At 44.3% G+C, this 15772-nt stretch overlaps 1 protein-coding gene across 6 annotated transcripts in view; it reads left to right on the forward strand.

Annotated features, from left to right (window-relative positions):
* Positions 1–15772, forward strand: part of nlrc5 (NLR family, CARD domain containing 5) — a 198200-nt gene that overhangs the window by 47289 nt on the left and 135139 nt on the right. For all 6 annotated transcript variants that reach the window (XM_070896896.1, XM_070896890.1, XM_070896892.1 and 3 more), the window contains 7 exons: positions 2344–4093; positions 10434–10517; positions 12438–12521; positions 12614–12697; positions 14702–14791; positions 15525–15587; positions 15687–15746. In XM_070896896.1, the coding sequence (XP_070752997.1) occupies positions 2344–4093; positions 10434–10517; positions 12438–12521; positions 12614–12697; positions 14702–14791; positions 15525–15587; positions 15687–15746 (2215 nt within the window). The remainder of the gene's footprint in view (positions 1–2343; positions 4094–10433; positions 10518–12437; positions 12522–12613; positions 12698–14701; positions 14792–15524; positions 15588–15686; positions 15747–15772) is intronic.

The following is a 15772-nucleotide window of genomic DNA, read 5'->3' on the forward strand; positions in this document are numbered from 1 at the left end:
AAAAGTGAGTTCTCAGGTGGCTGTACAGTCCAATGCGGGAATTACAGTCTCTGTAACAAGTGGGACAGACAGTCGTTGAAGGAAAGGGTGGGTGGGAAGCCTGGTTTGCCGCATGCTCCTTCTGCTGCCTGTGCTTTGTTTCTGCATGCTCTCAGCGATGAGACTCGAGGTGTCGGCGCCCTCCCGGATGCTCTTCCTCCACTTTGGGCGGTCTTGGGCCAGGGATTCCCACGTGCCGGTGGGGATGTTACACTTTATCAAGGAGGCTTTGAGGCTGTCCTTGAAGCATTTCCTCTGCCCACCTGGGGCTCGCTTGCCATGTAGGAGCTCTGAGTAGAGCACTTGCTTAGGGAGTCTCGTGTCAGGCATGCGGGCAATGTGGCCCGTTCAACGGAGCTGATCGAGTGTGGTCAATGCCTCAATGCTGGGGATGTTGGCCTGAGCGAGGACACTGACGTTGGTGCATCTATCCTCCCAGTGTATTTGCAGGATCTTGCGGGGGTACTTCTCTAGCGCTTTGAAGTGTCTGCTGTATATAGTCCACATCTCTGAGCCATATAGGAGGGCAGGTATCACTACTGCCCTGTAGACCATAAGCTTGGTGCCAGATTTGAGGTCCTGGTCTTCAAACACTCTCTTCCTCAGACAACCGAAGGCTGTCCTGGTATCTTATGGATGTTTAGCGTAAGGTCCGTGCTTTCGTACGCCTCAGTGAAGGTGTTGACAATGGCTTGGAGTCAGCCTCTGAGTGTGCGTAGATGCAAGGCAGTACTGTAGTTCGATGATAGAGGATGGACGGTCTTGGATCTAGTCTGGAAGCGAAGAAAGGTTTAACAGGTTACCATTGGTTCTATAGTGTAGTTCCATTCCAGCCGGGAGCTTTTTAATAGTGAGGTGGAGCATTGCAGCGAGGAAGATTGAGAAGAGGGTTGGCGTGATGACGCAGCCCTGCTTGACCCCGGTCCGGATGTGGATTGGATCTGTGGTGGATCCGTTGGTGAGGATCACGGCCTGCATGTCGTCGTGGAGCAGGCGGAGGATAGTGACAAACTTTTAGGGGCAGCCGAAGCGGAGGAGGACGCTCCTTTGTCTCTCATGGTGGACAGTGTCAAAGGCCTTTGTGAGGTCAAAGAAGGCCATGTACAAGGGTTGGTGCTGTTTCCTCCATTTCTCTTGTAGTTGTCGCGCGGTGAAGATCATGTCCGTTGTACCCCTTAGTGGATGGAATCCGCATTGTAGAATGACTGGAGGGTTACATCATGTGACACACAATGTATGATGATGAGGGTTATACCATGTGACACACAAGCTTCTGCACTTTTCCATCATTTGGAAGTGGAGAGACTTGGCAGGGTTTACAAACAGCAAATCTTGGCATGCTGGGTGAATGGGTTGTCTTGCCTGGTATGTTATGTGCTCATCCCAGCTCCAATATGTGGTGGTGTTCACTAGATTTAGAAGGGAGGGAGCCCTAAGCTACTTTCGAGAGCAAAACGGAAGAGGGCGATGGTTTTTCCTGGTTGACACTGGGTTGTGGGCAATCTGGATGAACCAAGGCAGTAAAAAAACTGGCGACAAAATGTCACTCCCACCTCTCCCAAGTGCTTGTTGGCCAACTGCTCACCCATCCAGCTCAAGTGCTTTCCAGCAAACAGGCACAATCATTCAAGGTCCAGTCTCATACTCCAAATTGAGCTCCAGGTTCTCAACAGGAGTAAACCATTGAGAGAAAACCCTTTCCAGGGACTTACAACACCATAGAGGGAGCTTTATAAGTAAAAATTTACATTTTTTGAAAACATTATAAATGTTACTTTTAGTACATTTTCAGCTGAGGGAAAAGTTCAAGATAGCAGCTGAAACTAAAGTCAGAATATTTTTGTTTTTTTGCTTCCTGCCACTTGCCAGTTTGAGATTGTTAGCTTTCAAAAAAGCAATTTGATTGCTCAGTGTTCTGCTGCTAACTGGTTCCTCATTCATACTTACTAAGTCAATCAATCATCCTATAATAGGTTCACATTTAGTTGATGGGTAATTTACTAGAGCATTCCACATGTCAGTAATCATGCATTATCTACTTTTGAAATGCAGTCACTGTTATAATGTAGAGAACATGGCAGCCAATTTGTGCATAGCAAAGTCCCACAAACATGATGATGACCAGAAAATCTGTCTTTTTTTAGTGATGTTCGTTGAAGGATAACGTTTGACCAGGGCACTGGGGAGAACTCCCCTACAATGAATGTGCACTAGATTTTTAATACTACAGATACGTGTTTTTATAATATTAGTCCGATTTTTCATTTTTCAAACGCTGAAGATCTTTTTATTTTCCGTCAACAGAGTTTACAGAGGATTACAAATTGTTAATGATAAAGACCATCTCTCAGAAATATGAAGCCAACATTGCAAAAGAAGACCAAATCAAACAAGTGACCCTTGACCAGACGTTTCGAAGTTTGACCATGAAAGATGGAAATGCGACCAAACTGAAGGAGCGAATCGATGCTAGTCGGGATGACGTGCTCAGTTCTCAAGGGCTTGAAGAGAACCAGGACGCAGTTACAAACTTAGCAGAATTTCTCAACAATAAGCACATTTCCAATTGTAGAATCAACATCCTGCTTGGAAAAGCAGGAACTGGAAAGACCAAGCTGATGCACAAAATTTGCTACGAATGGACGCGAGGGGCTGTCAGTCAGTTCCAGTACGTATTTTTGTTTGAGTTCCGTCAACTGAATCTAATTGACAAAGCCATAGATCTGAAGAGCATGCTGTTTGACTTGTTTCTTCAACCGGAAAGGAACTCCCATGCCGTATTTCGATTCATAATACAAAACCCACAAAAGATTTTGATTCTATTTGATGGCTTTGACGAGTTTACAGAGAAAGCCTATGTCCACACCTTGGATGTTTCTAGCAACCCCGATGCACTACTGTCAGTGGGACAACTATTTTACAGCCTGTATAATGGGAGTCTGCTCCCTGGATGCACGCTTCTAATAACTTCTAGACCCAAAGATGTACTCTGCTTACCTTTGGGTGTTGTGGATCAAGTAGGGGAAGTCTCAGGATTCGATCAGTGTAAGATCGAAGAATATGCTGGCCGATTCTTCGAAGACAGTGAGTACAATCGTCAGGCGACCTCTCATTTGCAGAAGAATAAGAAGATTTTAAACATGTGCTACATTCCTGCATTGTGCTGGGTAGTATTCCTTTGTCTTGAGCACTTTTTATCTCAAAGTCATTTTGAACCCAAGCTACCTCATACAATGACACAATTCTATATCAAGATGCTTAGTGTGTTTTTAAGCAAAGGTGTCAAGATTAAAGAAGCCCATGGCTGCACTGAAAACCTGCTGTTAAACAAACACAGAGAAGAGATTCATGGTCTCTGCAATCTTGCAATAAAAGGACTCCAGGAGAGTAAATCTGTGTTTTATTTAAAAGACCTCCTTTCTGAAAAGGTCACCAATTTTGCTTCCTCATATGGATTTCTTACCACTTTTGAAGTTAAGACGATTGACCATAACCAAGAGAATGGACATGCCTTTGTTCACCTGACGCTCCAAGAGTTCCTGGCAGCACTTCATCAGATGATTGACAGCAACATTACTGGCAAAATGCTAAAAAGCAGGTTTTACCTCAAATCAAAATGGACGTCGAAGAACGACATGAAAAATGAGTTCACGGATGCCGTTCACATATTTCTGTCTGGGTTAGCTGCGAAAGAATGTAGGCAGTTCCTTAGTATCTTGGCGAGCAAGAATGAGGAGTGGGTGCAAGAGAAGCAGGAGGCCATCTTACAGAACTTGAAGAAGTTCGCCACCCCGTATCTAACCGGGCCAAAAATAATCGAATTGTGCCACTGTGTGTATGAGACACAAGACTGTGACCTTGCACACGAAGTTGCGGAGGCTTTAAAGTCCACGTTAGAGTTTCGGAACTTCAGGATTACTCCAGCAGATATGACTGTTTTGACTTTTGTTATAAACAGTGGAACCAGCCACATCTGCCTGGATATCGTACGGTGTGTTATGGACCGAGAATGTGTCGCCATCTTGGGCACTTGCAAGAACATAAAAGATTTAATGTAAGTACATACATTTGATCTACAGCAGGACCTCCCAACTTTGTTGTCTTCATGGGCATACCATGCAGTCTCAAGGGCCTCACATAGTCCAGCATTTAGCTCCCCACTTCAATCGAGAGTCTATCTCTGGCAGTGCAGGCTTTGAGCCTGCCCAGACGGGGTTTACACTAGAGATTAACTATACGTTAATCTATGGCCAGGGACTCCCAGGTGTCAGTGGGGATATCGCACTTTATCAGGGAGGCTTTGAGGGTGTCCTTGTAACATTTCCTCTGCCCGCCTTTGGCTCATTTGCCATGGACAAGTTCAGTCCCGCTGAGGAGTCTCACTTCATGGGAGCACAGATCGTATAATCAGGCGCAGAGATCAACATGCTGATTTGTGGGGCTTACCATTCATTTCACTCACTGGAAATTCGAGAGGTGTACCAATCAATGGCAGGTCACTGGCTGTTTCTCCGATCTGTGCTCCCATTGAGCAAGGCTCCTCACCAGGAATGGAGCCTTGCAACATTTACTCTAAACCCTTGAAATCAATGTTGCTGGTAAAATATGTCCCCTCTACCTCCTGCCGGCTGTAGTGTGATGCTAGCACTGGAGTGGGGTCCACATAGAGTGGACATCCTGTGGATATCAGTCCAGAGTGGAACCAGAATCCAGATTCTGTTCTGTGGCACTTGCCCAACAACGCATTGATGCCATTGGATTGATGTGGCATCCTTTCTAGGTTGCTGGAATGGCTGGATCCTTGGGGCTAGTGCAAATGTTGCAAACCATAGACCCATATCTTGAGTGAACCCAGGGCAGTTTGGATAGAAGTTTAAATGGAGTCTACGATTCTCTATATTGCTCTCCACAGCAAGAACTAACGAACATTCGATGATCGGTTTCAGTGATGTGCAGCTTGCAGTGTGAAACATTTTATTTTCTCGGTTGGTTGAGTTCCTCATCCTCCAGCTTGGGGACTTTCCTTTCTTTTATGATTCACACTTCAAAACCACCATAACCCATCAACCAGCACTCTTCCTCACTTCACTCAACCCTTCATTACCCATTCTTTCCGCCCGTCTGAAATCTACGGGGAAGATGTGACACTGTGGTTAAAGTTATTTTCCTGTTTTGTTACACATTGTGCACAGAGGAAATCTTGCCCCAGTCCCGTGTTTTCCCTCAGGTCCTGGAACAGAGGTTTAAAACTAACGTTCCTGTTTGTCTCCGTCTCCATATAGCTTTCACTTTTGTTGTCCTATGGAAAGTTGGTTAGAAATAATTTAAAAAGCGGATTGCAAAATGTAGCGTAGAGAAGGAGACAGCTTTAAGTTAAAGCCCCGGGGCCCAGGAGAGGCGAGGGCCCAGGGGCAGCACGGGCCAGCCCACACTGCGATAGGTGTGCGCACTAGGTCCGCAGCAGAGCTGGTCTCTAGTCGTCTTGCTTAATCCTTGCCACTGGACTAAACCTAGCTCTGTCAAGCCCGTGTGGTGGCTGGTGTGCAACAGCCACCACATGTTAAAAAAAATCCATGCACAGGTGTCTTTCACCCTTCAACATGTAGTTCAGGACCTGGAATATTAGGTTCTTCATTGAAACACCTGTGAACTCATCCCTTTTTGGCATTGAAGCAGGTCATTCTTGTTTCGAGGGACTGCCTATGATGATGATGAGGCCCCTAAGTATACTGTGGGATATTAAGACAGAAACATTGAACACGTTTGTCTGTAATTCTTCTCATTGCCACCTTAATGGATGCATTATTTGGAGACCAGAATTGGTCAGACTATTGGAAGAGTTAAATGGAGTTAAATTCAAATTTTGCAAGGCTACAAAATGATCTTCAATGGAAAGGATAATCGGACAGGGTGTATAACAGTTGGTTGATCCGCTGCTGCCTGTTTCGTGCCCCCACACAACTTGAATTTTTCCTCCAAAATCATTTTCTTTAACAACTTGAGGATGGTGACCCACTTTAGTATATTGTGAGTGTGCTAAGTTGGCAGCATAGGATACAGAGCTGTCAGCAGCAGGGCAATAATGGGAATGGAGTGAGATTTAGATCATCAAAAAGTGTGAATGAGATACATCAAAATTTTCATACCACAATGAGTAAAACTCCCTTCTAATGAGAAAGGTTGTCAGCTCTAAGCATTGAATTCATTATTGACGAGTTATTGCCTTCCCTCTAACCATTCATTGGATGAATATCAGCAACCAGCCCACAATGAGGATCCGGGTCTGTTTATAGGGGATGGTGCAAGGGAGGGAAACTGAGAAACTACTTTATTCAAAATAAACCTTTTTGTTACACATTCTCTCCATCACTCTGGTGATTGTTTGCATTATTGTTTTCTGCTGTGTTTAAAGTTCCTGCAAATTTTCCATGTTGGTTTGGGATATGGGGATAGCGCAGGAAAGTGGCGTTGCGGTAGATCAGCCATGATCTCATTGAATGGTGGAGCAGACTCGAGGGGCCGAATGGCCTGCTCCTGCTCCGAATTCTTATGTTCTTATGTCTCTCTATCCTCCTCCCTCAGTTCCTTTTCACATAGCCCTTTTGCCTCTCTTTCCATCTCTTTGTTATTGCTGGCTGCCTCACTCCATCACACTGAGATTTCCCATTCCCATTCCAGCCTCCCAGCCTGTGGGTCACTCCCTGGAACAGTGAGAGCCTCCGCTTTTGTCCCTGCAAAATCCTGACACCGGGTTAGAGACAGGAGGATGCTGGGAATGATGCAAAATGTAATAGGTGTGTGGTCGATCGCGCATTTCCCTGTCTCCAAGCGGATCTGAAGGAAGAAACAATCTGCCTGTTCCATTAACAACAGGGAGGCTCAAGGGAAGGAGGGGGACGATACAGGAGATGCTGATGGAAGGACTGGCAGAAAAGAGAGCAATGTGGTGTGAGCAGAGGAGCAGAAATACAAATATAAAATACTGAAGGCAGAATTTGAATTTGCAACATCTCTTGCACACTTTCACACATGTGCGCATGAGGCAAAAGAGGTCCCAAATAAGCCAAGAGAAAACCTCGAGTGGGGTAGCATTTTGTCTATAGCCCAGGCATAAAGCAATGCCTTGGACTGAGTACAGAGAAAAAAATTGCGCATGAGGATCACACGTCCATGACAGAACCTGTCTGACTTTCTGTAAATGGAAGGAGAATCCGGCGGCACCATTATGGGTTTGTAATCTTCCCTGCCAGACTTTCCTCCCTGACTGATGCTCCTCCCTGGTGGTGTCCCTCCCTGCCCGATGCCCCTCCCTGCCCGATCTCCCTCCCTGCCCGATGCCCCTCCCTGCCCGATCTCCCTCCCTGCCCGATATCCCTCCCTGCCCAATCTCCCTCCCTGCCCGATGTCCCTCCCTGCACGATGCCACTCCCTGCCCGATGCCCCTCCCTGCCCGATGCCCCTCCCTGCCCGATGTCCCTCCCTGCACGATGCCACTCCCTGCCCGATGCCCCTCCCTGCCTGATGCCCCTCCCTGCACGATGCCCCTCCCTGCCCGATGCCCCTCCCTGCCCAATGCCACTCCCTGCTCGATGCCCTTCCCTGCCCGATGCCACTCCCTGCCCGATGCCCCTCCCTGCACGATGCCACTCCCTGCCCGATGCCCCTCCCTGCCCAATGCCACTCCCTGCCCGATGCCCTTCCCTGCCCGATGTCCCTCTCTCCACTCCACTCTGCTGATGCTTTCAGCACAGGAAGTAAAATTAAAAATGTACCCCAATTTCTTATAAATTGCCAGATAAATATACCATTGAAATAATCCAGTTCCATTATTATTTTTTTAAAAAGCAGGTACTGCGGATTCTGGCAATCTAAAATAAAAACCGGGAATGCTGGAAATACTCAGCAGGTCAGGCAGCAACTGTGGAGAGAGAAACAGAGTTAACGTTTCAGATCGATGACTCTTTATCAGAACTGGAAGAAGTTAGACATTTAAGAGTTTATAAGCAAGTACAGAACATGGGAAAAGGGGAAACAGCACCTCTTCCTTCGATTAGGCACTTTACAGCCTTCTGTCCTCGACATTGAGTTCAACAACTTCAGATATAACCACTGCTCCACTTTCTCAGGCAGCAGGTGCTAGTAATGGTCCTGCTGTAACATTTCCTCTAGACTCATCTTTTGTTTCTTTAATGTCCCATTACCACCCACTTTTGCCTTGCGCCAGGAGTCCCTGGCCAGGAGTCCCTGGTCAAAGACCGCCCTAAGTGGAGTAAGTGCATTCGGGAGGGCGCTGAGCACCTCGAGTCGCGTCGCCGAGAGCATGCAGAAACCAAGCCCAGGCAGCGGAAAGAGCGTGCGGCAAACCAGTCCCACCCACCCCTTCCCTCAACGACTATCTGTCCCACTTGTGATAGAGACTGTGGTTCTCGTATTGGACTGTTCAGCCACCTAAGGACTCATTTTAAGAGTGGAAGCAAGTCTTCCTCGATTCCGAGGGATGCCTGTGACGATGATGCACCATCATCCCCTTTGTCATTTAATCTCTCCTGCCTTCCAACCTATCACAGACCTTTGTTGCTCCACACCACCCGCTCCCCCTTTCCCTGCTCTATACCTGCTTGTAAGCTGTTAGATCTCTGCCTTCATCCAGTTCTGACAAAAGGTCATCGACCTGAAACGTTAACTCTGGTCCTCTCTCCGCAGATGCTGCCTGACTTGCTGAGTATTTCCAGCATTTTCTGTTTTTATTCTATTATTTTGATCTGGTCCAGCCAGAAATATCAAATTTCCATGCAAGTAAAATGTTCCCTTGCACAATCCTATCACTCTCATCAGACAACATGGAATTTATTAAATGCAAATCTTTTGCATAAAATAAACATAATAGACAGGAGTTTGCATTTAATTTTGTGTAGAACTGGCAACTCCCCACTTGTCCTCCTTCAACAAATCTCGCGTCATGGCTATAAAGACGATTAACCTTTAACCCCCCCCGCCTTACCCCACTGTTTTGACCGTTTCATACTTAGTATCTACGTAGTTGAATTAGACTAGCAATGAGGCACTGACTCTCATATTTGATCAGAGTAATAGTTACACTTTTCATCTACTAGTACACTGACTGCTCTTCATTTTCCTTCTTCTACTTCTGCTGCCAACCAACAGATGAAGTCGAAAAGCGCTGTATCAGAACAACACAATGGTACCACAGAGGGTAGCACTGAGACCAGTCAGATCTCTGGGGAGGGAAGGAAAACCAGAGTGGGGAGGAGGAAGGTGGGACTTCTGAGCGACTCTTTCACATCTCCCGTTAGCTTGCTAAGAGCAGGACTGATGGTGGCCTGAAAGCAGGCACCTGCTAGATCCTCTCAAAGACTCCCAGATGACGTGCATAGATCAGATGCAGGGTAAATCTCCCTTGCCCTATTCCAGCAATGTTCCTTAACCCTTATGTCGGAAAAATGCCCTCTACTGGAGTTGTATTTGGTTTCCCACTTCTCACACCAGCTCTCTTTGGGCTTCTCACACCAGCTTGGTAAATGAATAGCAATTGGTGGCAAATAGTGAGTGATATTGACCTAACTAGAAAACGGATTGGGATGGACTGACTTCATTTAACTTAGGACCATGATCCATCAGAGGGATGATGCATCATTCAGATTCAAACACAGGCCCTGGGGTGAAAGGTCACTGAACCATTTGTAACCTTTTAAAAAAAAATCTTAGATATGGAAGAAGAATGGCTTTGTTTGTGTTTACAATTTAATGAACAGAAGAATTCTTCATGAGCGCACTAACAGTAGCACTACATACAGCCACTGTTTCCCCATGACAGGCTCATGGAACCTTTGATTTGCAAGATGCCTTATAATATGGTACAAATTACCCTTTTAAGTATATCTCAAAAAGCCAAATGTAGCATTAATGTTTAAAGGCATTTCTATTTATATTTGAAAACTAGGCCACGAGTTGGCAGGGTGGACGTTGAGATTTGGAGCAGGAGTGTGGACCGCATCATTCCTCACCCCAACCCTTCATTCCCCAATGGTTGTGCCCATTCCCCACCCTCAATCCCTCATTCCCCAATGGTTGTGCCCATTCCCCACCCCCAATCCCTCATTCCCCAATGGTTGTGCCCATTCCCCACCCCCAACCCCTCATTCCCCAATGGTTGTGCCCATGTGTGCGTAGAGAGAATCTGTGTGGGACATACTTTCTTAGAATCTGATTCTTTCAATTCCAGATGATATGGTTTTGGTGGTGAAGAGCAAATTTATGGATATTATCTGGAATCCAAAGTATAATACTGTCTAACAAAGAAAGTTATATTTTTGTTTTATTTATAAAATTATACAAAAGAAATGTATTTTAAGTCTCCCCTTTTTCAATTGTAGTTTAAAAAGCAGGAAATACGATGACAAATTTGCTGGAACATTATCTGAAATCATTCCTAAAATCACCAGCCTGAAGACGCTTACGTAAGAAATTTACTTTAATAATTGTAGTGTCTAATTTAATCTGGTTGAATGATTACATAATTGGTGCAATTCCAAACAAGTTATGAGCTCCAGTCCTGTAATAAAACTGGGACCCTGACTGAATAGCACCTTATGCAACAACTTTTCAAAGAGATAGGCAAATTGGAAAAGGAGGAGGAGTAGCCCTGGTAATAAAGGATGGGATAAAAACAGTAAAGAAAAAGGATCTTAGCTCCGAAAATCAAGAAGTAGAATCAGTTTAGGTGTAACTCAGAAACAACAAGGGGCAGATAACATTGTTGGGAGTTGTTTATAGGCCCCCAAACAGTAGTTGTAATGTAGGGCAGAGTATAAATCAGGAAATTAGGCTAGGGGCTCATGTAACCAGGGTAACACGGTAATCATGAGGGACTTTAATCTACATATAGACTGGGCAAACCAAATTTGCAGCAATAGTGTGGAGAACGAATTCATGGAATGTATACAAGATAGTTTTCTAGATCAGTATGTTCAGGAACCCACTCGGGAGCAGGCTATTTTAGATCTAGTATTGTTCAATGAGAAAGGGTTAATTAATAACCTTTGTAGTAAAGGGGTACTTAGGGAAGAGTGACTATAATACGATAGAATTTAAATTGCCATAAAGGGAGTGCAACGAAGGTTCACCAGACTGATTCCTAGGATGGGGAGGATTGTCCTATGAGGAGAGATTGAATAGACTAGGCCTATATTCCCTAGAGTTTAGAAGAATGAGAGGTGATTTCATTGAAACATACAAAATTCTTATAGGGCTTGACAGGGTAGATGCAGGGAGGATGTTTCCCCTGGCTAGGGAGTCTAGAACCAGGGGTCACAGTCTCAGAATTAGGGGTCGGCCATTTAGAACTGAGATGAGGAGAATTTTCTTCACTCAGAGGGTTGTGAATCTTTGGAATTCTCTACCCTGGAGGGCTGTGGATGCTTAGTCATTGAGTATATTCAAGACTAAGATCGATAGATTTTTGAATATTAAGGGACTCAAGGAATATGGGGATAGTGCAGGAAAGTGGAGTTGAGGTAGAAGATCAGCCATGATCTTACTGAATGGCGGCGCAGGCTCAAATGGCAGAATGGCCTACTCTTGCTCCTAATACTTATGGTTTTATGTTCTTGATATTGTGTTTATTGGACACTCATCTGGTTACTATTTGGTGCTATGTATTTAATCCCACAAACACGGTTGATAGAACCTCCTTCTGGTGTTAAAGGTACATGGAACTAAAGCTCCCCTAATTGCTTAGTGGGTAGCTGTGATACTGAGCTATCGCTGGGTCTGTTGAGTTAGCTGATCCCTGAATGGATAGTCTACTTGTGCAATTACACCTGCACTAGGGAAGGGGAGAAGCAACCAACATTCCCGTTCCTCCTCACTATCCAGTGACCACTGCTGGAATGTGTGCATTTTTGGACATTGAATGAGGAGAGGTTGAGGCACCACCCTTTGCTATCTCTGTAACCTCCTCCAACCCAACAACTCTTTGAGAGCTTTGTGATCCTCCAACTCTGGCCTCTTGTCCTTCCCCACTTCCTTCACCCCATGAGTGGCAGCCATGCCTTCAGTTGTCTAGGCCCTTAGCTCTGGAATTCCCTCCCAAACCTCTCTGCTTCTCCACCTCTCCCTCGTCCTTTAAGACGCTCCGTAAAACCTACCCCTCTGAAGTACCATTTTGCCACCGGTCTTAATATTTCCTTCTTCGGCTCTGTCAGTTTTTAATCTGATTACACACCTGTGAAGCGTCCCGAGACGTTAAAGGTGCTACATAAATGCAAGTTGTTCTTGGTGCAGTTTGTTGTGTATCACAATAGTATTAATAAATTTCCATCTAAATTGTTGTTGCTTTAATTTGGAGAAATTAACATAAACCAAACTTCCAATTCCAGCCTTGCATGTTGCAATATTGGTGTGAAGGGTGTTACCCACTTGTCTTCTGCACTGGAAATCTGTCACCAACTGGAAGAAATAGAGCAAGTATCACAAATAATTTTACCAAATTGTCTGATTTTCTTCAACTCATGCCCAACATTTCTTACCATTTTGTGCTTCAATTTCTTTCCAGCTTGCATGATAATGAACTGGGGGATGCTGGGATAGCAATGGTTGTTGCTGTGCTCCCTCAAATGGGAAGCCTGAGAAAAATTGAGTAAGTAGAATTTTTATATCACATGGTACATGTGGATGAAGTAGGCCATCTTAATTCATCCATCCGGGAACCTGGGTGGAAAGGGGACCCTGTGCCCGACACCCACCACCAGGAGTTACACGTGGCATGCGGGGAAGGAGATGGACAGTGGTGGTCCCGTTGGAGGCTGGGGGAGGAAACTGCTGGTAGGGATGGTGAGGCTTTGTCCATTTTCTCACCATTTCTGCCACAATCATACCAGATTTCAGGTGGAATTGCAGAGGAACATCGCCCCCACACCATTATTTACTGGTTTGATGACTTTCTTTTGGCGAATCAACTGCAGATTTTCATGCACTGAATTACATTGCAAAGATAAAGTTGCAATCATTAATGTTTCAGTCGGGATGTCAACACCCACCAAATATATGAAACGTTTTGGCTAAAATGTCAGCGCTATTTGTGAGTTATAAAACATAAGAAGAAATTTTTGATGCATGACTTGAGGCGCTTGCAGCCATTTGCTGTCAAAGATAGTTTAAGACCGTGGTTAACCTATTTAAAGTGGTTAGGTTAACATCTACCATAAAATAATGTTGGTAGGAGCTTGCACCAAAGGAATGCCAACAGGAACATTTCCCCATTATTGGGTACACAGAATGATTTCAAGGCAGTAATCATCCTGCATCAAACTTTGATTCGTGACATTTTGGTTCATCTGATCCCTTTTAATAAGATTAATGTGTGTCAATGCTCCCAGGTATTCTTTATTCTAATCATAAACAATCTGTACCCCTAAATTAAATTGTTGTCTATGATTATCCTAAGTATTCATTATTCTCCGTATAAACGGTAGGAACCCATTGATTAGATTATAGCCATTGAATCTCCTCCAGGTACTGCTTATTCTCTCTATATTTATCACCAGAACCATTCAATCAGAGCAGTGCTTTGTGATCACCCTGGCTCTTCACTATTCTCGAAATAAACCCCTGACACCCCATCACTTACTTGTAATCACTCCATTCTTCTTCATTGGAGCTTTTCTTGTTTTTATTTTATCGATGCACTGCTCCTCTGAACTTTCTTCCCTTTTCTTCTTTGTAGCTCTGCAAACTGAAGAGCTTATCCTCTCCCCAACACTCGCACCATGTTGTGATCAAGTCTTACAGCACAGTTTTTCATTTTAACTCTTACCCCGAATCTCACAACGGTGACCCTTCTTTATCACCTTCAGTCTTTCCTTCCTCCGATAATCTTCTTGCCTTCGAACTAATCATTACTTCCTGATTTATCTCATCTCTTACTCTTTTCAACCTTGGTGGTACCTGCACAATGGGCCTTGGTCTTTCTTCATACAAAAAAAAATGGACCATTTTAAATCCCTTGTTTATTTATTGCTTTGTGGTCACTCTTCTGTTCTCACCATCATCTATGCAAATGTGACTTTCCTGACTCGTGTTCCTGAACAATATTGCATTTGTACTATTCAGGGCTAGTTTGTGGCTATACCTCGTGAGGGAACAGTGACTTCACTGTGGACAAAATGTTATGCATGAGGTGCATCAGTATCATGATAATGTATTTATCAGTTACTACTAAGACTTTCAAAGTAATATTTCTTAGTTGTTGTTTCCATGTTGTTTTTGCACTGTTATACAAAGCTGCATTTTTCAAACTAAATAAACATATAGAAGGTAGGTGAGCAATGGGAGGGGGTGGGGCAGGGCGGGATGTCTTCCAATCATTGTAGTATCCTGAAACTTGTTTGCTTGTCTTTGAAGGGGAGGGAGATCAGAGAGGAAATTCCCAGAGTTTTTTCTTAAATTGACCTGGGATTTTTTTTCTCTTTTTTATTTTGCTTCTCCTGTGTGTTGGTTGGAATGGAGGTAATGGTCTGCAGAAGTCACACAATGACTGTATAGGACATGCCTGAGGGACCAGTTGGTCCTTACTGACTTCTTTGTAAGTTCGTAAGTAATAAGAACTCCATAAACGTAACTGAACTTCCTTCTCTTACTCCAGATTGGGTGGCAATAATATCACTGTAGACGGTATTCTTAACATAGCAAATGCTATAAGCACATGTTCGAATATCCTGGATATCGAAGTCAGGTAGGAAAGATTTTGAGAATATTTATAAAGACATTTTCTCATTCTCTAATAAAGTAATGGGTGAAGAAATTTCAGACAAACACGTGACATGTTGATGCATACAGTCTATGTTTATGCAGAATGTCGTTTTCTGATTAGAGTGTTGGTCGATGATGCTCTATAGTTGGCAAATTGCAAACCTGGGCTCAAAGCTGCATTCATTGTAAAAGGTGTAGTCCTGTCAAGTGCAATGGGATGGAAGAGAGACAGAGCTAGCCCCAAGTGTCTGTCTTGTGGGTACAAGCGTATCCAAGTCGTTCCCCATAGAGACGAATCTTAACAAAGTCGGCTGCCATCTTCTGACTGTAATGGACCTTTGACGGGTGCTGGGAAAGGTTTAGTACACGTCTAATAGCCTGGCTCCACAGGAACGGACAGTGGCAATGCTGAGCTAGAACTGCAGGCTTATATACCCTGGCTTGAGGAGACTGTGTCGTAGTGAGAAATTCCCCCAGGGAAACAAGGTGGCAATTTCAAATGGATCAAGGAACTAATCCCTTTAGATTCAAACTGCTGCTACAAGATCTATGAATTCATATTGCTACTATTTGTGTGTGCAATATCATCTTAGTTGCTATCAACTGTTATTTGTTGTTAGTACTTTGTCACATCACATTAAGAGACACTATTATGGAGATATTGATGTAAAAGTGACAAAGAATCCAAACTAATGTATACATTGAATTTGTTGCAGTGATGGTGGGAATGTGGCGACAATTAGATTTTACACAGGCTCAATGACCATCCCAGTTAACAGGTATTTCAGTTTAAGTTTGAAAGTTTAAAGTACCAACAAATTGTTCTGATGGCTGCAGTGTTCCAGAGTTCCTGCATTCATTTTACTTTCACCACACAGGTCCTCCAGGTCCTCAACACCTCCGATGGAATGTGAAGGCAGTCACGAGGCAGTACTCAGGTAACGGGTTGTTTCCTGGCACCTCA

This window comes from Pristiophorus japonicus, chromosome 13, assembly GCF_044704955.1.
Source record: "Pristiophorus japonicus isolate sPriJap1 chromosome 13, sPriJap1.hap1, whole genome shotgun sequence".
Taxonomy (NCBI): Eukaryota; Metazoa; Chordata; class Chondrichthyes; family Pristiophoridae; genus Pristiophorus; species Pristiophorus japonicus.